We start from the raw sequence: 21,329 nt of genomic DNA, 5'->3' as shown, positions 1-21,329 counted from the left end.
TCTCATTTGCTTTTCCTGCCAGGTCACCTCTACATGTGTGGCGCTTTGGCATACAGTCTTCCCTTTTCCCTTTCTGTCTAGAATTCCAGCTTCTCTCTCCCATGTCTCCTGCCACACAGGTAGATTCTGCTCTCAGACATGGAACTGAGCACCAGATGGTGATGAGCAAATAAATTAAGAGATTCTGGCACCCATCAGAGAGCTTTGAGATCAGGCTAATTAACTGAATATGACTGAGTCCTGTACCTGCTACAGATTTGGGTGCAGGTAGAGAGCAACTTCCTTCGGTGCTATATGTTATTGTTACGTGCTGTTGAGTACAATTCATAGCAATCCTATGAACAACTTATCTGAAACCTGCCCTATCCTTTGCCTCCTTATCATCTTTGACACACTTAAGCTCATTGCTACAGTCACTGTGTCAATCCATCTAGTTAAGGGTCTTCTTCTCTTACGCTGACCCTCCACCATCCCAAGCATGATGTCCTTCTCCAAGGACAGCCCCCTCCTAACAAAATATTCAGTGTGTGAGGAGTTTCACTGTCCTGACTTCTAAGGAGCACCTTAGTTTCATTTTCTTCAAGATAGATCTGTTGTTTTGGTAGTCCATGGGATATTCAGTACTCTTTTCCAATAGCACAATTCAAAGGCATCAATTCTTCTGTCATTTTTAGTCACGTCCAACTTTCAAATGCATAGCAAGCAATTGATAAGACTATGGCTTGGATCACATAAGGTGCTATACAGATAGGTCCACATTTACCTCTAACCCAGCCCTTCTTCACCAAAGCCAGCCTGAACCCATAGTCTTTTGACCCTTTTAGTTGGATATTCTCCTCTTGTCCAGAAGACTGGACAGAAGTTTGTGCCCCTGTTCAGAGTCCTTGCTTCCTCTTCTATACTCTCTGAATTTCCTATTTGCCTTAACAAAGTCCTTTATTCTTTTTCCTCCCTTGCCATGAGAGCCTGCTTTCCTCTTTCTTCCAGATCAATGATGTGGGTTTTCAGATTCTAATCTGAGCCTTAATCTGGACTTGCTGTATCATCTGGGACTAGTCACTTTCCTATTCCGATCAATTTCCTCATCTATAAAAGGCATCAGTGGGACTAGATGGTGAGTGATGCCTACAGACCCTCAACAAACTCACTGTCTTCTTTCCAATCCTTCCGTTGGTCCCTCTTCCAGGCCCTCTTTCCCAGACGGGACCTGTCCTAGGCCTCTGGAGAGTTGAAACTCCAACTCCTATTCCCTATCTGCCCCACCAGTCCAGGCCTCCTCCCCAGCTCTGGCCCTGGTTCCATGTGGCCCATCTGAGAGGCTGGCCCCAAGCCCGGCGGCAACTCCACATTTCTCTGTTTTTCCTTTTTTTTTTTTTCCTCCCTCTCTTTCCCGGAGTTAACAAGAAGCAGATGTGGCGCACGATGGTTGGAGAGGTGGGAGGGGAGGGGAAGGCTGGACCGCCAGCCAGACAGGGGGGAAGGGAGGGGAGTGAGCTAGAGAGGGAGGCGGGAGGCCAGGGCCCGCCCCACAGCCACCCTTTGCACCTCTGAATAGCCACAGGGGCAAAGCCCTGTCACCCCCAGGATTCTGTCATCAGGGGGGAAAGAACCTGGAGACCCAAGAAGAGGCAGCTGGGGCCCAGGGGTTGGGGCCCAGGAAGCAGCATCCGAGAGGGGCAGGGACCAGGCTCAGGAGGCCAGGGGCACGGAGAACAAACTCCCCTCAGAAGTGGAGAAGAGGAGAGCGGAAGGAACCGAGGGAGGGACAGACGGGAGCCTGAGGAGGAAAGAGGAGGGGGAGAGGGGTCAGACCAGGCAGCCAAGGAGGAGGCGTGTGGCTGGGGACCGAAGGCAGGAAGCCGGGGACCCTCTCGCTGTGTCCTGCGGAGCCGCGGCATCCCCGAGGACTGGGCAGACACGCCAGCCGCCGGGTAGGGATGTGCCACTGAGAGCCCCCCGACAAGGAGTGCCCCCACCATGGCCCCCAGCGCCCTCTGGAGCTGCTACCTCTGCTGTCTGCTGACCGCCTCTGCCGGGGCGGCCAGCTACTCTCCTCGTGGCTACAGCCTGTACACTGGGGGTGGCGGGGCTCTCAGCCCAGGGGGGCCCCAAGCCCAGAGCGCCACTCGGCCTGCAAGCAGACACAGGTAAGGGGACCTCAGTCCCAGGCTTGAGGGAGGTGGGAAGGGCTGGCGGGAAGGTGGGCATGCTGGTCACCACTCTGACGACCCTCCCTTAAGTTATCGCCTCATGCAAGGGAGAGGAGAGAGAGGAAAGACTATCCATCTAGTAGCTTCTCACACGCCCACCTTCTTGGGTCTGCTTCTAAGGACCCGTAATTGGATCTGCTTCCATGATGGGTCAGCTCTCATGTCTCCCCAGGGGGCCTGCAGTTTAGAAATCCCCCTAAGGAGCGTGGGCCAGGCCTTCCTGAGGGCTGCCTGATGCTCTCCAGCTCAGGATTCTCAGACAGCCGTTTTTGTCTTTCTCAAGGGCTTCCTTGGCCTCATCCAAACAATCCATAATTCTGACACCACTCCTGCTTCCCAGCGGGACACAGATCAGAGGCCAGCATGAATGGGACAAGTGTGTGTGACTGTTAGCCCCAGGGGAGGCAGGGCGCATCAATGGCTTGTTTTCTCCTTAACCCTTAGCTGGACTGTGGCCCACTCTATGTCATCTCCCTGAGGGACGGGTGGATGCCACCACCTAGGGGATCATCCCCAGGGGCCTGGCTGTCTGACCCTCGCAGAGCATGCCAAAGTGGGGATTAAGAAAAGGCCAGAAATGGAGAATGAAGGTGTGAATTCAGAGGCTCCTTGGACACCCACAGCTATGAAGGCTAATTTCTCTGTGATTGTGGTTTTCCAGTTTGCGCCTCTCCCATCTTGAAAAGTCTTTATCTGCTCCTGGCACACAGGAAAACGGAGGGGAGCTGTTCCTGCCAGAGCCCCACCTCTCACTGGTCCCCTAGGGACCTTTATCTGATGACACTCACTCAGCCCTTCTGGTAGCCCTGGAGGCCTCTTCTGGTCCATGGACTCAGGTGGCATTGTGTCTACAGGAACTGGTGTGCCTACGTGGTGACCCGGACAGTGAGCTGTGTCCTTGAGGATGGAGTGGAGACGTTTGTCAAGCCCGACTACCAGCCATGTGGCTGGGGCCAGTCCCAATGTCCCCGCACCATCATGTGAGCGCCCTTTGTTAGGAAATGGGTGGGTCATTGGGCACTTGGTGGGGGCTAGCTAAGAACTAGAAGGTGTATAAAGCCAGAAAATTTGCAGAAGACCAGGAAAGCCATGGTCAGAGCTATTTTGAGGAGATGCTGAGACAACATTTTGGCTGGTGGGATAGGCCCAGATGCCTTCTCTGGACTGGGAGATTGACATGTCCAAGCTAGCGTCAGCCTCAGAGAGGAGCTCAAGGTTCCTGTGTGGGGTAAGGGGAGTAAGAGCAGAGATTGGCTCTTGGTCAATAAGCTGACAGCTGTCATACTGGAGACTAAGGGAGACCTAATCTGAGGGACAGGCCTTGCTCCGTAGACCTCATCTCTGAGGACAGGGGCCAGGGTCACTGATGGCACAGGGAGAAATAGAGGCCTCCTTTTCCTTCTCCTTCTCCCAGGTACCGCAGCTTCGTCCGTCCCCGCTATCGGGTGGCCTACAAGACAGTGACAGATATGGAGTGGCGGTGCTGTCAGGGTTATGGGGGCGATGACTGTAGTGAGGGTCCTGCCCCAGCGCTGGGTCCTGCACCTCCTACACCTCCTACACCTCGCCCTCGGCCCCGGCCCGTCCGCCCTAACCTCTCTGGCTCCAGTGCAGGCAGCCACCTCAGTGGACTCGGGGGAGAAGGTGAGTATGGGAGCTGCTGGGGAGAAAAGCGGGAGACCGTCCTGGGTGGAATATGTGCGGCCAGGCTGCTGAGGTAAAACCACAGACTGCGCTAGGTCTGAGGGAAGAAAGCAAGCTAATGAGGGCGCTGAGTGTGTGTATGAGATGTGCTCACACATGCCCACTTGTGGCTGAGATGCGCCCTTTCTGGAAACTGCTGAGGGAGGAAGAGGGAATTCCTTTGAGAATCTTGGTCCGTAGGGAGAGACAACTGAGAGACTACAAGTCCTAGCATGCACTGCAACTGACTACAGGTCCCAGGTCCCTCCGGCCTGTGGAGACTGCAGGTCCCAGCATGCAGCAGTCCCCATGGCTAGCCTTCCCCTGTGAGTGTTCCTGGTGCTCCGGATGTGCTGGGGTTCCCAGCCAGGGAGATAACCGTGACCACTTATGGAGGGAGGCCCTCCAACTGCCTCTCTCACCAGCCGGCAAGAGCCCGACAGGCTCGCTGTGGAGCCTCTTGTTGGTCCCCACAGTGTCGTAGAGAATGCTGCCCCAGGATAGCCACTATTGAGGTGTCCAAAGTGCCTCTATCACGGTCCCATTTCTCTCCTCTTGGCAGCCTCATGACAGAAGACAGATAGTGAGTGTTGGTCCCATTTTGCAGGTGAAGAAATAGTTTCCAAAAAGTTAAGTGACACTGTGCATAGTGGAGGAGCCCTGGTGGCTTGGTGGAATAAGCATGTGCTGCTAACTGAACAGTTGATCATTCACATCGGCCAGCTGCTCCTCAGAGATGAGGCAGTCGCTGTTTTAAAACATCACAGCTTTGACGACCTCAAGAAGGCAGTTCCACACTGTCTTCAAGATTCCTGTGACTTGAGTCAGAATCCAATCATCAGCAGTTGAGGTTGGTGTACAGTGGAAAGGACATGGCCTGGGAGGTCAGACAGGTGTCCTGAGCTTAAAAACTTGGTTCTGCTGCTTATTCAACTTGTAATCCATGACCCGTTACCTATTATTACTCATCTTTCTCCGCCTGATGTATAATCTGGGAAGTGCTCACAGTCATCACCAAATTTGATCTGGTGACATTCAGTAGATGGAGTTTCCAGCCTTCTTTTCTTGCCCAAATTGCTCAGCTAAATTGCGAAGGGAAATTCAACCTAGGACCTCTGTCCTCCTGATGGAGCTGGGTGAGCAGGTGAGGGTTGTGGAGTTCCAGACCCAGAAATGGGCAGTGAGCTCTGACGACCAGCCTGCCTTATGCCTTCTCCTCTCTGCTAGGTCCGCGGGAGTCAGAGAAAGTGCAGCAGCTGGAGGAGCAGGTGCAGAGCCTAACAAAGGAGCTGCAAGGCCTTCGGGGGACCTTACAGGGACTGAGTGGGCGCTTGGCAGAAGATGTCCAGAAGGCTGTGGAGACAGCCTTCAATGGGAGGCAGCAGCCAGCAGACGCGGCCGCCCGGCCTGGCGTGCATGAAACACTAAATGAGATCCAGCACCAGCTGCAGCTCCTGGACAACCGTGTCTCCACCCATGACCAGGAGCTGGGTCATCTCAACAACCATCATGGTGGTGGTGGGGGGGGCAGCAGCACCCTGGACTCAGCCCCGGCCTCTCCTGGCCAGAGCGAGGAGCTGCTTCGGGAGCTGGAGCGGCGTGTGCAGGAGTCCTGCTCTGTGTGCCTGACAGGGTTGGATGGCTTCCGTCGGCAGCAGCAGGAAGAGCGGGAGCGGCTTCGAGGGCTGGAGAAACTGCTGGCCTCGGTGGAGGAGAGGCAGCGACAGCTGGCCGGGGCCCTGAGCCGCAGGCCCTCTCAGGAATGTTGCCCTCCGGAGCTGGGCCGGCGACTGGCAGAACTGGAGCGGAGGCTGGATGTTGTGTCAGGCTCAGTGACAGTGCTGAGTGGCCGTCGGGGCACTGAGCTAGGAGGAGCAGCTGGGCAGGGGGGCTACCCACCAGGTTACACCAGCTTAGCCTCTCGCCTCACTCGCCTGGAGGACCGATTCAACTCCACCCTGGGCTCTTCAGAGAACCAGGAATTGGGCTGGCCTGGGGCTCCTGGAGGCCTGAGCCATTGGCTGCCTGCTGCCCGGGGCCAACTAGAGAAGCTGGAGGGGCTGCTGGCTAATGTGAGTGGGGAGATGGGTGAGCGGCTGGATCTGCTGGAAGAACAGGTGGCAGGGGCTGTGCAGGCTTGTGGACAGCTCTGCTCTGGGGCCTCTGCGGAGCAGGACTCCCAGTTGAGCAAGATCATCAGTGCCTTGGAGCGCAGGGTGCTGGACAGCGAAGGGCAGCTGCAGCTGGTGGGCTCAAGCCTGAACAAGGTGACAGCAGCCGGTGAGGCCAGGCAGGTCATGCTGGAGGATTTACAAGGGGCCATGGGCCGGCTCCAGGATCGAGTGGATGCCCAGGATGTGACAGCTGCAGAGTTTGCGCTGCAGCTCAATCTCACAGCTACTCGCCTGGGCCAGCTGGAGAGTCTGCTGCAGGCCCGTGGGGAGGAAGGCTGTGGGGCCTGCGGCGGTGTCCAGGAGGAGCTGGGCCGCCTTCGGGATGGTGTGGAGCGCTGCTCCTGTCCCCTGCTACCCCCACGGGGCCCTGGGGCTGGCCCAGGTGTTGGGGGACCGAGCCGAGGGCCACTGGATGGCTTCAGCGTGTTTGGGGGCAGCTCCGGTTCAGCTCTGCAGGCCCTACAAGGAGAGCTCTCTGAGGTCATTCTCACCTTCAGCTCTCTCAATGACTCGCTGCATGAACTCCAGGCCACTGTGGAGGGCCAGGGTGCCGATCTGGCTGACCTGGGAGCCACCAAAGACCGCATCATCTCTGAGATTAACAGGCTACAACAGGAGGCCACAGAGCATGCCACAGAGAGTGAGGAGCGCTTCCGAGGCCTGGAAGAGGGACAGCCACAGGCTGGCCAGTGCCCTAGCCTAGAGGGCAGGTTGGGCCGTCTTGAGGGAGTCTGTGAAAGGTTGGACACTGTGGCAGGGGGTCTGCAGGGCCTTCGAGAGGGCCTCTCAAAGCATGTAGCTGGGCTCTGGGCTGGGCTTCGGGAAACCAACAGCACCAGCCAGACACAGGCGGCCCTCCTGGAGAAGCTGCTGGGAGGGCAGGCGGGCCTGGGCAGACGGCTCGGTGCCCTCAACAGCTCCCTGCTGCTCCTGGAGGAGCAGCTGCACCAGCTCAGCCTGGCAGATCTCACTGGTGAGGGGGCTAGAGAAAGCATGGGGGGAACCCCTTTCTCCTCTCCTCACCCCCAACAGCTTACTGTGATGGCATCTATTCCTTTGCCTTGCCCACCCTGCTTGTAGCTCTAACCTATGTCCCAGGGGTGACTATTTTCCCTATAAAAGATCATCCAAGGTTCCCAGCTCCCTATCCTCCCTCTGACTGCTCTAGTTGGCCTGTGGGTAGAGGTGGCATGTTGCTCTGCCAGGTATCCAGCATGGCCATTGTGTATCCCTAGCTCCCCACCAACCTACAATCGCCCTTCTGTTTCATCCCTCCCCTCTGCATAAAGCCACCACTTTCCTTGACTCTTTATGGTTTTCAGCATAGTTGTTTCACTCCAGGACCAGCAGGTGAGGTTGGACCCCCAGGGCCTCCTGGGATGCAGGGGCCTCCAGGCCCAGCTGGACCCCCAGGACGTCCAGGCAAAGATGGACAGGAGGGACCTGCTGGACCACCAGGTACGTAGGCTGAGACATTCATGGGAGGTCCCAGGCCTGATATTCCACCTTGAACCTGCCAGAGAAGGGAGAAAAGGGGTGATGAATTAAGATCCTATATTGTTGGTGGCACAGTGGTTAAAGTACTCAACTGTCTACCAAAAAGTCAGCCCTTGTAATTGACCAGCCACTCCACATGAGGAAGATGAGGCCGTCTGCTTCTGTAATAATGTACAGGCTTACAAAGGGGGGGGGGGAATTCTACTGTGTCCTCCAGTGTGGTTGTGTGTCAAAATTGACTGGAGAGCTGTGGATTTTTCATATACATGCTGATAAGGAGCACTGGTGGCACAGTGGTTAAACACTTGACTGCTTCTCAGGAAAATAATACAGCAGTCTGTTTCCCTAAAGATTTAGGGCCTTGGAAACCCTCTGGTTTCTACTCTGTCCAATTGGATCACTATGAGTCAGAATTAGTGCAGTGGCAACAGGTACACGGCTGATAGTGGGAGGAAAGTGATGAGGAGCTCGGACAGTCAGTAATCGATATATTGACTATACTGAAGACTGAGGCCAAGCTTACAAGGACTGTCTGGGCTGTGGAAGGTGGAGGCTAAGGGCTTATGTCCCAGCTCTTGTACAACATGGGCCTTACCTATCCCTACTTTTTTCCATATCCCATACCTGCTTTCAAATCTTCACAGCTGTCAGCATAGCAGCTGGGACTCAGCAGATGTTTGCTTAATGACTTAGAGCTGCTTTGCTGCTCACCGTTCTCTCTCTCTGCTTTCTCTCCACAGGTCCCCAAGGTGAACAGGGTAAGTTTTTCTCCTCACACCCCAGGAGAGGTAGAACCTGAATGAGGGGCTGGAGGGTGCAGGCTTCAGGCAGCAAGAGGGCAGAGAGCCAGCAGGGGAAGGGCCTAGGCAGCTCTGCACAGAACACCCACCCTAACATCCACTGTGTCCCCACCAGGTGTAGAGGGAGCACCGGCAGTCTCTCTGCCCCGGGTGGCTTTTTCAGCTGCCCTGAGTTTGCCTCGCTCGGAACCAGGCACAGTCCCCTTCGACAGGGTCTTGGTCAACGATGGAGGCTACTATGATCCAGAAACTGGTAAGCCTGGAAGGAGGCTGGGCAGGGCAAGTATGGACCGGGTGAGGCTATGTGGTGATGATGGGTGTCATTATTGCCTCTTCAGACAATGTGTATCTTTACACCCTGTGTTTTGGGGAGACACTCTATTCCTTTCTTCCTTCATTTATTCATTCTCACCACACTTAGGTTGAGGGTAGAGAGGAAAGAAGAAGTAGTCAGTTATTCATTTGACAAAATCTTTATTAAGGGGTTCCTATTACTATAGGGGTGCTCAGGCCGTTCGTTCATAGGGTCTCTATGAGTCGTCTACGACCCGACGGCACCAAACAGCAACAACAACATTACTATAGGGAGCCTAGCGGTAAGGAGTTGCACTGGCAACCCAAAGGTAAGCAGTTTGAATCCACCAGCTGCACTAGTGAAGAAAGAAGGGCAGTCTCATATGTGATGAATTGCCTTTGAGGACCCGCTGGAGGGTCAGCTATGGGTCAGTACACAACAACACCTCTTAACGCAATATTTTAAGCACTAAAATTGCAACACAGAACAAAACAGATAAAATCTCCAGCTCTATAGAGCCTACATTTTCTAAGAAAAGAGTTCAAAGTTCCCTCCCTAGGCTGGGAGTTCTCAGTGGGCCCCCCCGCGGTCTGTCTCCCCTCCTGACTGCTCTCCCTGGTCCCTGTGCCCAGGCGTGTTCACGGCGCCGCTGGCCGGACGCTACTTGCTGAGCGCTGTGTTGACCGGGCACCGGCACGAGAAGGTGGAAGCCGTGCTGTCGCGCTCCAACCTGGGCGTGGCGCGCATCGACTCCGGGGGCTACGAGCCCGAGGGCCTGGAGAACAAGCCGGTGGCCGAGAGCCAGCCTAGCCCGGGCGCGCTGGGCGTCTTCAGCCTCATCCTGCCGCTGCAGGCCGGGGACACCGTCTGCATCGACCTGGTCATGGGGCAACTGGCGCACTCCGAGGAGCCGCTCACCATCTTCAGCGGAGCCCTGCTCTACGGGGACCTGGAGCTCGAACAGGAGTAAACCGACGGCTGAGACTTACTAGCCGGAGGGTTTGGGGCTAAAGAGCCAGCGGGAGTGGCGGGTCCCCTGGTGCCTGCCTGTGACTGGCACCGTCTAAGATGCATGCATCCTCGGGAAGGGGCCTGTCGGCTCCCAGTCGCTGGTGCAGGTGCCCAGCAGGCTGAGCCCGGGCATGCTGCGGGTGGGACTCTGGGGTCCTCCCTATAGACTTTGGGGCTATCACCAAGATTTGGAGTGATTACCGTCCCGTCCAGAGCGAGGTCTAGACTAACGATGTCTAAACTAACGAGGAGCCGGTCCTTGCACCCCTCACTCCCCCAACTAATCCTCAGATGGGTTCTCTGGGCTCCAGGGCTCTTTGGAGGAGGCGCAAGACCCCACCGCCATACTAAACTATTCAGGAATAAAGACATTTTGTTTTTATAAAAAAAAAATTCAAAACAAATTTAAGAAAGTTATTCGGTTCCAGTGTATTTTCAGGAGTAGACATAAGGGATGGAGGGGCGCCGGGGGTTCAGCCTCGACTTGGCTCCTCCCCCGGCGCTCGGCTCCTGGGCGGTGAGGTGCTGTCGGGATTAGAGCTCCGGTGGGACCGACGCTCGGTCATGCAGTTTTGCCGGTGTCCGCAGGAGGCGCTGGGAGCTCCGACTGTGGCGCCGCTCTCGGCGTCTCCCGTCACGTGGCCGTGGCCCGCCCCTCCCCCCCCACCTCGTGAACTCCCGCTGCTTCGAGGCCAGGCCTGAGCTGGGCTGCGATTGGCTGGGCCTCGGGAACGGGGCGGGACATCAGCTATCGCTCCCGCGGCTACTTGTTTTGCCGGGGCAGGAATCTACCTTCTGGGTGGTGAGTTGCAAGTGTCAGACAAGGGTGGAGGAAAGGGCAGAGCTAGTGGCGATTATTTATTGAAATTTCTCTGTACTAATGAGATTGCCTAGCCTGTTTTATGTAGGTTGACTTTGGTTCCGAGTCTGTTCGACAAGTGAGGAAACTGAGGCCAAGAAGTGGGAAGATTGGCCAGCTGCAGGGCCTGACAACCTGCTGTAAGGGGAGGCTGGGGACTCAGACTCGGGGATCTGCGCTCCCAGGCCTAGGTGTGCGTCGGAGGCCAGGTCCCTGCATTCCCTGCACTCCACATATCGCACCCCTCGCTCCTGCAGGAGCTCCTTAGAGGCGGAGCTCTCCAGACGTGGAGGAGGAGCCAGGGCACCCAGCAGAGCGGGGAATCAATTCCCTGGGATAAGAGGCAGAGCTGGGGAGGCAACCCGTCAGCCTATAGAACAGAAGGCTCCGGAAACAGCCTCATGGAAGAGAAGCAGATCCTGTGCGTGGGGCTAGTGGTGCTGGACATCATCAATGTGGTGGACAAGTACCCAGAGGAGGACGCAGACAGCAGGTAGGGGCGGCGGGCCCCTTGTAGAGCCCAGGGGACACTGCAGCCCTGCGTACGTGCCTAGTCACAGAGGCCACAGAGTCCAGTTTTGAGAGCTGCATGCCCATGGACATTCAACAAGAGTGAAGAGGAAACAAAGAATTTTAAGGATTTAATAAGCAGCAAACTTTGAATAGCATTGTCTTAGCCAATTCTATTTCAGCCCTGGGATTTTGTCAGGTTTCATCTCCTTTTTACTGATAAACATCTAGACAGGTTGAAGGGAAAAGTGATTCATCCAAAGACATGCAGCAAGTAAAGTCAGGACCATTGATTTTTTGACACCAAGACTTCTAGTTCATTATAAATAGTTAAGGCTAAATGTTTATATTACCCACTTATAAGAAAAGAATGTGAGCTCACAGTAAGAGGTATGTGCAATTAAGATTGTTCAGAGGACATTTAAAACCATAGTATTGGAATTTCAACTTTAAAAAGCTCAAGGTTTGGATTGATCCAATGCATGGCAGATGACACGCTCTTTCCTGATAGTAACTTCATCAGGTTTACCAGAAGTCCTTTCCTAGAGGTTGCTGGCAACACAGTGGCAAGCATCTTTCTTGCTTGGCTGGTAGAAGTCCGACAGTTGTTTGCTGGTGCTTGCATTTGCTCTCGGTCACTGTCCATGCAGGATTTTTGTGCAGTAGGCTCTGTGGCTTTCTCTTGGTGCAGTATAGAAGCACTTAGAGTCCTCAGGAGGACAGCTGCTCTACTGTCAGTTCTCTAAGCCAAGAACTGGATAAAAAAACACTTTACGTGTTCTCGAACAAGACACCACAGTACCTGGCAGCAGTGAGGCTAATTGAAGAGGGAGACTGGGACCCCTTGTGCCTTTAAAAGCAGTCATGATCATATCCTTCCCTCACCTCAGGACCAAGGAAGCATATAAAGATCAGTAAAAACGTTTTTGTAGATGAGGAAGCTAAAGAGTGCAAGAAATTCAATGATGCTCTTAATCTCAATTCTAACCCAGATCTCCTGCCTCCCCTCCCAGGACTCCAGCCCCTTATTCGTGTCCTGCACTCCCAGCTCCTTTTGCATTTTGCCTGTCTGCTGGCAATGACCCTTTGAGATTACTTTGTTTGCCAAACCTTAGGGCCTCCTGCCAGGGCAGCAGGGACATGAGGACGTGCTTCTGTGTCAGGCCAGCCTTGGGACACAGGTCGCAGTGAGGAGTGAGCTAGACTTATGCTAAGGATACCAGTAAAAACTCCAGGGCCATAGGTTCCCCAAAGACTAGAGATACTAGAGGGCCTCTTTTTATTAGAGATGAAGTCTCATTCTCATTGAGCTTAATTACGTCAGGATGTTAGAATAAGCACATCCTGCTGAATTCCGCCCTGACACTGGGTGCTAAGTTAGACACTTCTCGGAAGCAACCTTTCCCACACGCCCACTGTTCTCCATGCCCTCCCACCTGGGGGATGCAGAGTAGCTTTGTTTGTCTGTAGGACCTTCTCTGTCATGCTGCTATCCCACTCAGCCCAGCTTTCATCTTGTCCCATCTGCCCCAAGGGGTCTGTATTCCAGGACTGGTCGGGACATCTAATGGGCTGCTACTTGGACTTCGGTCAGACTTATGAGGAATAATCCCCGTTTTCCGGATGCCAGGCTGAGAGGTGAAGCCTGACAAAGCCATCCTCATCCTTTGCTCAGCATTTCTGCACAGGGAGTTGAGTATCAGTACGGCTTGAAAGATTTCCACTGTGTCAAGTTCCATACATACCTTTTCTGGAAGATCTCATCAAAGCCAGGGCCTAATTATTGTCATTAGAACAAGCCCACCGCTGTTGAACCAGTTCCAACTCAGATTAGAGTGTCCCTTAGGGTTTCCTTAAAAAAGCAAACTGCTAGATCTTTCTTCCATGGAGCACCCGGTGGATTCAAACCACTGACCTTTCAGTTAGCAGTCTAAGAAAGTGCAGAGTAAATAGCAGTGGTTTGGGAAGTCAGAAAACCCGGGTTCCGCTACCAACGTTATCATTAGCTCTTGGTGTGAACTAGCAGGAGTTGGATTTCTAGCTGTTACTCTTTCCTTGCTTGCTTGAAAGTATCGCCAAAGGTCGTCGCTTGGAAAATGATGCTTCCTTTGTGATGAAATTGTGTTCCTGCTTTCCCAAGGTTGAAAGGAACCTCGGGTGAATTTTTGTTTGTTTGCTTTTTAATTTGAGGGAAAGTTTACAAATCATGGTTGCTTTTTCAATTGAAGATTTGTGTGCATTTTGTTTTATAACATCGTAATTGCAATTCAGTTCAATCATTCGTGCACTGTGAAGGTGAAGTTTTGAGTTCCTTATCCTAATTTTAGTTCATTGTTTTTTGAGTTAATGATTCTTTGGTACCTACCTCTCTTATTGTAAGCTGCCACAATTCTTAAAAAAATTAACAACGTAGAAACAAAGCCTGCAGTATTTACTCCACAATTTTATCAGAGTACAAAGGCAAAATCATGAAAATGCTCTCTGTGTGATTGGTTTTGTTGCCAATGAGGACAGTTAGGTGTGTTAGTTCCCTTTGGTTAGATTTCACTAAAGATGGAGAACAACTGATTTCATCTAATAATCTTTTAGCCTTTGACCTCTCAGAAGTTACCCCTTGCCTCTGAAATGATCCCCACTCAAGAGCTGCTTTGTCCCGTTCATTTTAACCTGCAGGCATTGTTGTTTCCAGCTCCCTTTGGGTGTCAGTGTTACTAAAATAGGAACAGGTCTGCATATGACAGCTTTGAGAAGAGGTCTTGATCTCTGAGGCCCTCAGATACAGGAGGAGACTATGGGTATAGCCAAGAGGGAATCATTCTGACTGGGAGAAAGTGGGCCATTATAAACCAAAGAGATGATCATCAAAGAGAGGTACTGGGGCCTTCAAATTGTGATGAGCTTGATTGAGTGGTTTCCTGGTGTTGTCCAATGCCTTTAAGGACAGAAAGGAATCATTGTGAGCCTACGTTTCGCCTGGTCTGGGGACACAAACTGGGCCCTCAGTCAAGCCACTTCCCTCCTCTGAACCTCAGCTGCCCCAGATGCCTTCTGCAGGGGATTTTTATGCTTTGTGAGATCAGGCTCCTGGGCCTGCAGTGACCCTCCTGTGCTTTGCAGGTGCCTGTCTCAGAGATGGCAGCGTGGTGGCAATGCATCCAACTCCTGCACCGTTCTCTCCCTACTGGGGGCCCCCTGTGCCTTTATGGGCTCGCTGGCCCCTGGCCACGTTGCCGAGTGAGTCAAGGAGGAGGGACAGGGGAGGCCCACTAGAGGATGTGGGTGGGGGTATAGAGGACGTCTTCACTCTGAGAAAGTGGGTGATGGAAATGGGTGGCCACAAAAAATGGGTGGCAGTGGGTAGGGCGGAGTCCCGGGATCCCTGACCCTTATCTACTGTTCAGGTGTTAATGGTGCTTCTGTTAAGGTTTCATTTCCACAGCTCATTTCCGCGGCCACTCTCTGGAACCCGCTTAAGCTTCCTCCCTTCTCCTTCCTTGCTTCCTACAGACTCTGCAGTGGATTTGACTTTGCCCTTCTTCAGTCCCTTATCCCACTGTGCTTGAGCCAGGAGGCAGTTAGGGACACACTGTACCAGCCCCTCCCTCAGGGATGTCCAGCATCCAGGGGCCCTCTGGGGACCTGCCCACAGTTTATTTCTCAGTGCAGGGGGCAGGGCTGGTGGAAACATCCTCATTGTTCACCGTAGGCTCTTTGACCAAGAGCATCCCAAAGCCACGTGCTAAAGCTGGTCCCAGGAGCCAGGAGTCCAGGTTACTGGCTGATGGGGCCACAGCCCACGGGCAGCCACGCACCTTCTCCATGATGGCTGTGGCAAGGACCCAAGAGCCCTTTGACCCTGCGGATTCAGCAGGCACTTATCGGGAGGTGAGGCCCACACTTTGCCCACTGTGGGCATGGGCAGCCTGCCAGCGTGCTGGTGTGTGAAGCACAACCCTTTGTACCCCAGTCTGATGGGGACTGCTGCTGGAGCCCAGCACCTGAGCCACAGAGAACCCCTCACCTTGATGAACTGGCACCAAGCAGACCAGCAATCTAGGCCAGCAACTGGTCACTTGGTTAAGCAGCCCCTTTCTGCTTCCACAGGAGACCAAATTTGGTGGTTAGTGCAGTGGACCCTCTTTTATGTGGCAGCTGTGCTGACAGGTGATCATTCAGAATTCTCCCCTAATTTGTTCAACAAGATAGGACAGGGTTCAGATCTGTTGTTCATAGGGTCATGATGAGTTCGTACTCGACTCATTGGCACAACTACCACCACCATAGTATGTTAAGTTCTCTGGTGTCAAAATTTATCTGGAAAATAACACTCTGTATGTAGTGTTCTGGGGAGCCTGTTATTTAAAGGATCTCTGAAGAGTAAGATGAGTTGTACCACCTGCATAAATATCTGGACTGTCCAGCAATGGTATTACTTAACTTGGAGTCCAGCCACAGTGGGAACAGCTAGGATGATTGCTGAGACTGCTGAGCCCACCCCAGGGCACAGGACACCCTTTGTCTTTTCCAGAAAGGGTCTCCTTGTTTCCCTGAGGGCATAGTCTTCTGGAGGGCATGCCCCCTGCTGACTCTGATTGGAAAGGATTGTGGGAGTCCTGGACATCCAAACCCATATTCAGATGCTTGGAGCTTTGAACTGCCCTGGAGGGCTAGCTTTGCTGTGGGAGAGCAGTCCCATTTGGTGATGGGGCATCACAGAGGCAGTGTAGGTATGCAGTGAATCTTAGCTGGAAATCTGGAGGGGACTTCACAGAGGACTGTGTGAGAATGCACACACAGAGGGCAGCTGGGGGGCAAAGTATAACCACCTACGTGATTAATTATTAATTCTGCTTGGGCCTTGCATAAAACTCATCCAGGCCACAGTGCCCCTATCTGCTTAATTCAAACAGGTAGCAGGGCCTCAGCCCTAGGGCTGCCGTGATCTGGCTTTATGAACTGGAGCCAATACTTTCCACCCTGAGTTGGCCTGGGGATGGGGTCACGGCGGGTGTTCTCAGTCAGGTCCCAGAGGAACGCCCCCTGGTATCTTCCTCACCCAGCTCCAGGCTCTGCCCCTGCATTCCTGCCCCTTTGCACATCTTCGCCCCTTCCAGGCCAGCCCTGTAACTTCCAGGTCCCTGCTAGCCTTCCCCTGCACCTGTGCTTCCATGGCCCTTAATGGCCTCACTAGCTCTGCTCCAGTCCCCACAACCCCGGTCGAACTGCACATTCCCCTGGGTTACTCCGCTCGGCAGTTTTGTCCTGGAAGATCTGCGCCGTTATTCCGTGGACCTCCGCTACACGGTCTTTCAGACCACGGGCTCCATCCCCATCTCCACGGTCATCGTCAACGAGACCAATGGCAGCCGCACCATCCTGCACGCCTACAGGTTTGTACGCCTGTGTGCGCCTTTCCAGCTGCCGCCGCCACCGCTAACTTTCAGGAGTCTTCCTCTCTCCACGACCTCACGTCGGCCAGCACCCCCACTCCCACTGCGAGGAGAGGTTGAGGCCCCTCACAGGCTCTAATCTGTGTCTCCTTGCCCTTTCCCCGCCTCGGGCTCCCCCTCCAAGTTACCTAGTGGCTGACTTCAGGCGGAGGGGCGTGGACGTGTCCCAGGTGTCCTGGCAAAGCAAGGGGGAGACCCCCTGCTCATGCTGCATCGTCAACAACTCCAGTGGCTCCCGTACCATTTTGCTCTACGACACGTAAGGCCCCTGGCCTCATCCTGCCACAGCCCACTAATCAGTTCACAGCGTCATTGGCCACCACCGGCATCCTGACTGCCCACCCTCTGCAGTCTCTGTACTAGAAATTGCCCCCCACACACAAGTGTTCGCTGATTTCAGAATTGTTATCAATTAGGGTCGAAGTGAAGTGGGAAGTGATGGGCTTTGCTCTACCTGGCCACTTGGCTTTTTTCTGGTGCCATGAGTGGGCAAAATGGTAATTTATGTCTTGATTCTTCAGTGATTAGCCAATCAGCAGTCTGGGGGCAGGTATGGGGAAAACTGTTCTTGGGGGACAGAGTGGGTGGGTATGTGGGTCACACTATCTCATGGTCCAGCGGATCCACAGGGATTCCCATGCCTGCAGCCTGGCATCAGGGAGCTGGGATATGAGTGTTCTAAGGAGTTGTGTCTCTCAAATGCCCCAGAATGATGAAGCCAGACCTGATACTCCACACGCAATTTGCTGATGTTGCTGAAGGGGAGGGAAAGAAATCTGTTGAGTTAACAGATTAGAGTTGTCTGCTGGGAGATCCTCCCAGGGTCTCGAGTTGCTGGGGAGAGACCCTATGGGTCTAGACTGTTCTCATCTCCCCCAGCCTCCTGTGAAGAACCTGAGATTTTAGTCTACTGAGAACTCTGATGGCATAGTCTGTACCAGGTTGCCCTGCTAACCCGAAAGGCGCACCGTTGACCACTAGAATCCTTCAGTGAGTGAGAACCAACCAGGTACACACCAGGTACCCCATTAAGGGCTACCTGCCAACCTTGGCCTGAGGTTGCAACACTGCCTACCAAACTCAGGCCAGTGGTGAGCGCCACAGGCAAACTGACGTTCAGATGCTAAAAGTGAGTAGGGTCAGATCCAAGCTCAGGGCATTGTGGCCAGTCACTTTGTCACGGCATCCTAGGAGCTGGTGTTCTGCTAGAAAGGAGAATCCTGGGAAATGTATGCTCTGATACTCCTAGAGCATTCTGGGAGTTGTGGTCTCCAAGGCACAGAAGACACTGGCTCTTTCCCATTTACCAGGGCTCAGTGAGTCCTTGGATAATCTGTCTGAAATAAAAGATCACCTGTCTGACTGGAAGAGGCAGCCTATAACAAAATGTCTTCAGCTCCCTGTCTTGAAGGACCTGAGTGGGGTGAGAAATGGTTAGGAATTTAGCTTAGGACAGGGCTTGTCCTGGAGCTGAGCCCAAGACTCAGGGGCTGGAGACCAGCTTCCTGCTATGCTGCAGGCTGCACCAGGCAGAGGGCCCCAGGTGCCAGTAGAGATCCTGGCCCTGGCTGACCTCACCGTGCCCTTTTCTCTATCCATCTCATGGCACAGGAACCTGCCAGATGTGTCTGCCAAAGACTTTGAGAAGGTTGATCTCAATCGGTTTAAGTGGATCCACATTGAGGCAAGTCCTGCCCTCCCTGCATTCTGAGCAGCTCAACCTGCCAGCCCCACCCACTGCTCTGCCTCCTTTGGTTTCTTTGAACCAGAATGGACCTCAGAGAGAACTGAATCCCACTTCCCTCATCCCAATCCAGTCTTCTCTCGTGTTTTCAGATGAGGAAACTGAGGCTCTCCTCATGTGTGATTTACTGCCTCTGCAAACCCACTGGAGGGTCAGCTATGAGTCAGTTCCCACTCAGCAGCACATAACTCAAGGCTCACACAGCTGCATACAGGTGCAGCTGGTCCCAGGCAGAGCTCCGTGCTTGCTGTGTCACTGGCCACCTCAGCTCTTGTATTCACCTGGCTCTGCAGGACAGCTGACCTCTGGGGCAGCAGGAATGCAGGCCTGTGCCAGCTCCCAATCAAGGGTGCTAGGACCTTCATTCCAAGACAGGACTTTTGGAATCTGGGAGGAAACCAGAAGTCCTGAGTTCAAATCCCAGTTCTGTCATTAAATTGTAGGTTCTTCAGAACATCTCTTTAATTCAGTAGCCTCCTGACTGGTGAAATGGGAGGGCTGGACAGCTCTAGAATTTCATCACTGGGGATGGGGTTCTAGCTCAGCTGCTCAGGCCCGTCACCCCCCTCACCTAGAGTTCCAGTGATGAAGGAAGAATGAGCTAGAAAAGCTGAGTGGGGCCCAGCTAGCTGGTCCTGAGCTGCTTGCTCCACCCCAGGGTCGGAATGCATCTGAGCAGGTGAAGATGCTGCAGCGGATAGAGCAGCACAATGCCACGCAGCCTCGGGAGCAGGAGATCCGGGTGTCCGTGGAAGTGGAGAAACCCCGAGAGGAGATATTCCAGCTGTTTGGCTATGGAGAAGTGGTGAGTACCCCGTCCAGCCTCCTCACCACATACGGCACAGCAGCTCATTCTTGTCCTACTTTCCACTCCTGGAATATCAAGTCTTGGTTTGGTGGTATCATTAGAGCCGATCAGAGAAAGCAGAGCAAAGAGGCAGAACCCCCAGCATTGGGCGTCTAGCCAGGAATCCTCAGTGGCCAATGAGTATATCCTTTTTCCATTCTGTATGGGCACAAGGGTTTAAGGGTGGCCAGAAGGCCTTGACAGGGCCAAGCAGGGCCCTTGGCCACCTCAGTCTTTTCCTCTGCAAATTGCTCTCTGAGGTACACTAGTGGGTAGAGAGATGTGGCAGCCATTAAGGAGTGAGGAGATGGTGGGAAGGGAACACGCACAAGGTGAATCTAAACAGGGCTGGGCTGTAAGTGGAGTGTGAATGATAATTATGACATCCTGGCCCAAGCAGGTTAGAGGCAAGACCACCCTGCCCATTGGCTCCTTTCTGCACCCACCATTTAAAGCGTTGATTATCTGAGCCCTGCTCTCTAAGTTGCTTTTTAAAGTTTGACTGGCAGTGGTGGAACCTGGACTTCGGTATGTTTAAATAGAATGCCTTTTGGTGATTCCACTTTGGGCATGCCCTCAGGGCCGCCAGTCCTTGGAGAAGGGAATCCTTGCTTGTAAAGTGGAGAGTGGAAGACTTCATGAGATAGACTGACACAACGCTGCAATGTGGGCTTGAGGGTGGTGGGGAGTGAGAGGACTTTGTACAGAGGGTCACTCTGAGTTCGAGTCTATTTGATGGCACCTAACAACACTTGGAGAAAGTGTAAACACGGCTCTCCTTAGAGGCAAGGATGGTGAAGCATGTTCTTATATGCTTAGGGCATGTTGATAGGAAGGGCCAATCCTTTGAGAAGGGCATCATGCATAGAAGGGTGGAGGGTCAGTGAAGGAGAGGAAGACTCTCAACAAGGTGGACTGGCACAGTGACTGTGGCAATGGCTGAAGTATATCAGAGAGGATGAAAATGGCACAGGATAGAGCCAAGGTTCAGATTTCTTGTTCATAGGTCTCTACAAAGCGTAGTTCAATCTATGGCACCTAACAACAACAAGATTTAGTGTCGAGAAAGCCCTGGAGCCTCTATCGTTTTGTTTGACCGATGAAGAAACCAGACTTGGAGGGCAGAATTGTGTGGAGTGACCAACTGAAAAGAACTCTCCTCAGATCCAGCCGTGTAACTTTTTGGTGGTGGATTTCACCTCCAGATGGCGCTCAAGGCCCCTTTGTGGTCCCCAGCGTGAGGAAATTCTCTGCTCTCTGTGCCATGAGTTGACTCTTGTCCAATGAGTTGACTCCATCCAGTTGACTCCTCTCATTGGTGTCTTCACATCTGTCAGTAGACCTGCATAGGGTTTGCAGAGGGTTTTGAAAGCAGGTAGCCTGACCCTCCATAGCCAAGCATGTTAACGGCTTGCATTACCCTCAGAAAGGAGGAGACAGGACTTTAATGCCACTGTGTGCATGGCCGCATTCAAAACAGACTGGATTTTTAAAAAAAAAAATTTATTGTTGCACATTTTCTTCCCCCCACGCCAAAACTATTGTGACTTGTTTTGGGTTTTTAAAGTATGTTCACGTGGCATAGTGAGGTGCCTTGTTGGGATTTATGTCACCATGTAGGGGGGATTTGTTACAATACAGTAGAAACTCTAGCCACAGCTGGTGAGGGGCAGAGCTGGAACTAGGGTAAGAGATCCCCCTTCCACTGCCCACAGGTGTTTGTGAGCAAAGATGTGGCCAAGCACTTGGGGTTCCATTCAGCAGCGGAGGCACTGAGGGGCTTGTACAACCGTGTGAGGAAAGGGTGAGCTGGGGGATTGATCCCAGGCAGGACCCTCGGGCTTGAGGAGTGTGGGATCCTAGATTCTAGAGGTCTACCCTCGGGGGTGGGGGGAGATAGGCTAACACCCCAGCTAAGCAGACAGCTTGCAGGGCGACACTTGTCTGTGCCTGGGCTGAGGAGGGCGCCGATGCCCTGGGCCCCGATGGGCGGCTGATGCATTCGGATGCTTTCCCTCCACCCCGGGTGGTGGATACGCTGGGGGCTGGAGACACCTTCAATGCCGCGGTCATCTTCAGCCTCTCTCAGGGTGAGTATCCCAGCAGGAGGAGAGTGGGCTGAACCCCCCTCAGCCCCTGACCCAGGCCTGTGTCTCCCTTCAGGGAAGAGCATGCAGGAGGCGCTGAGATTTGGCTGCCAGGTGGCTGGCAGGAAGTGTGGCCTGCAGGGCTTCGATGGCATCGTGTGA

At 53.5% G+C, this 21,329-nt stretch overlaps 2 protein-coding genes across 3 annotated transcripts; both read left to right on the top strand.

Moving 5' to 3' along the window:
• Positions 1–1,977: 1,977 nt before the first annotated feature.
• On the top strand, positions 1,978–9,629 carry EMILIN1 (elastin microfibril interfacer 1). Its single transcript, XM_006880701.1, has 8 exons — positions 1,978–2,147; positions 3,065–3,190; positions 3,625–3,854; positions 5,121–7,040; positions 7,409–7,525; positions 8,305–8,322; positions 8,480–8,617; positions 9,292–9,629. Exons 1-8 carry the CDS (start codon positions 1,978–1,980, stop codon positions 9,627–9,629), a joined length of 3,057 nt encoding a protein of 1,018 aa, XP_006880763.1.
• A 1,301-nt stretch (positions 9,630–10,930) lies between these two features.
• KHK (ketohexokinase (fructokinase)) lies at positions 10,931–21,329 on the top strand. Of its 2 annotated transcripts, none has more exons than XM_006880599.1 (8): positions 10,931–11,022; positions 14,157–14,273; positions 16,614–16,748; positions 18,101–18,173; positions 18,892–19,038; positions 20,796–20,884; positions 21,013–21,170; positions 21,244–21,329. In XM_006880599.1, the coding sequence occupies exons 1-8, from the start codon at positions 10,931–10,933 to the stop codon at positions 21,327–21,329; spliced, it is 897 nt and encodes a 298-aa protein (XP_006880661.1). The 2 variants fall into 2 exon arrangements, with proteins under 2 accessions (XP_006880661.1, XP_006880660.1); XM_006880598.1 differs by lacking the exon at positions 16,614–16,748 and adding an exon at positions 16,295–16,429.

The sequence above is a fragment of the Elephantulus edwardii genome, unplaced genomic scaffold (genome assembly GCF_000299155.1).
Source record: "Elephantulus edwardii isolate Elephantulus edwardi_28Jun2011 unplaced genomic scaffold, EleEdw1.0 scaffold00009, whole genome shotgun sequence".
NCBI classification, from domain to species: Eukaryota; Metazoa; Chordata; class Mammalia; order Macroscelidea; family Macroscelididae; genus Elephantulus; species Elephantulus edwardii.
The sequence above is the reverse complement of the archived record's forward strand: the minus strand, read 5'-3'. Positions and strand labels throughout refer to the sequence as shown.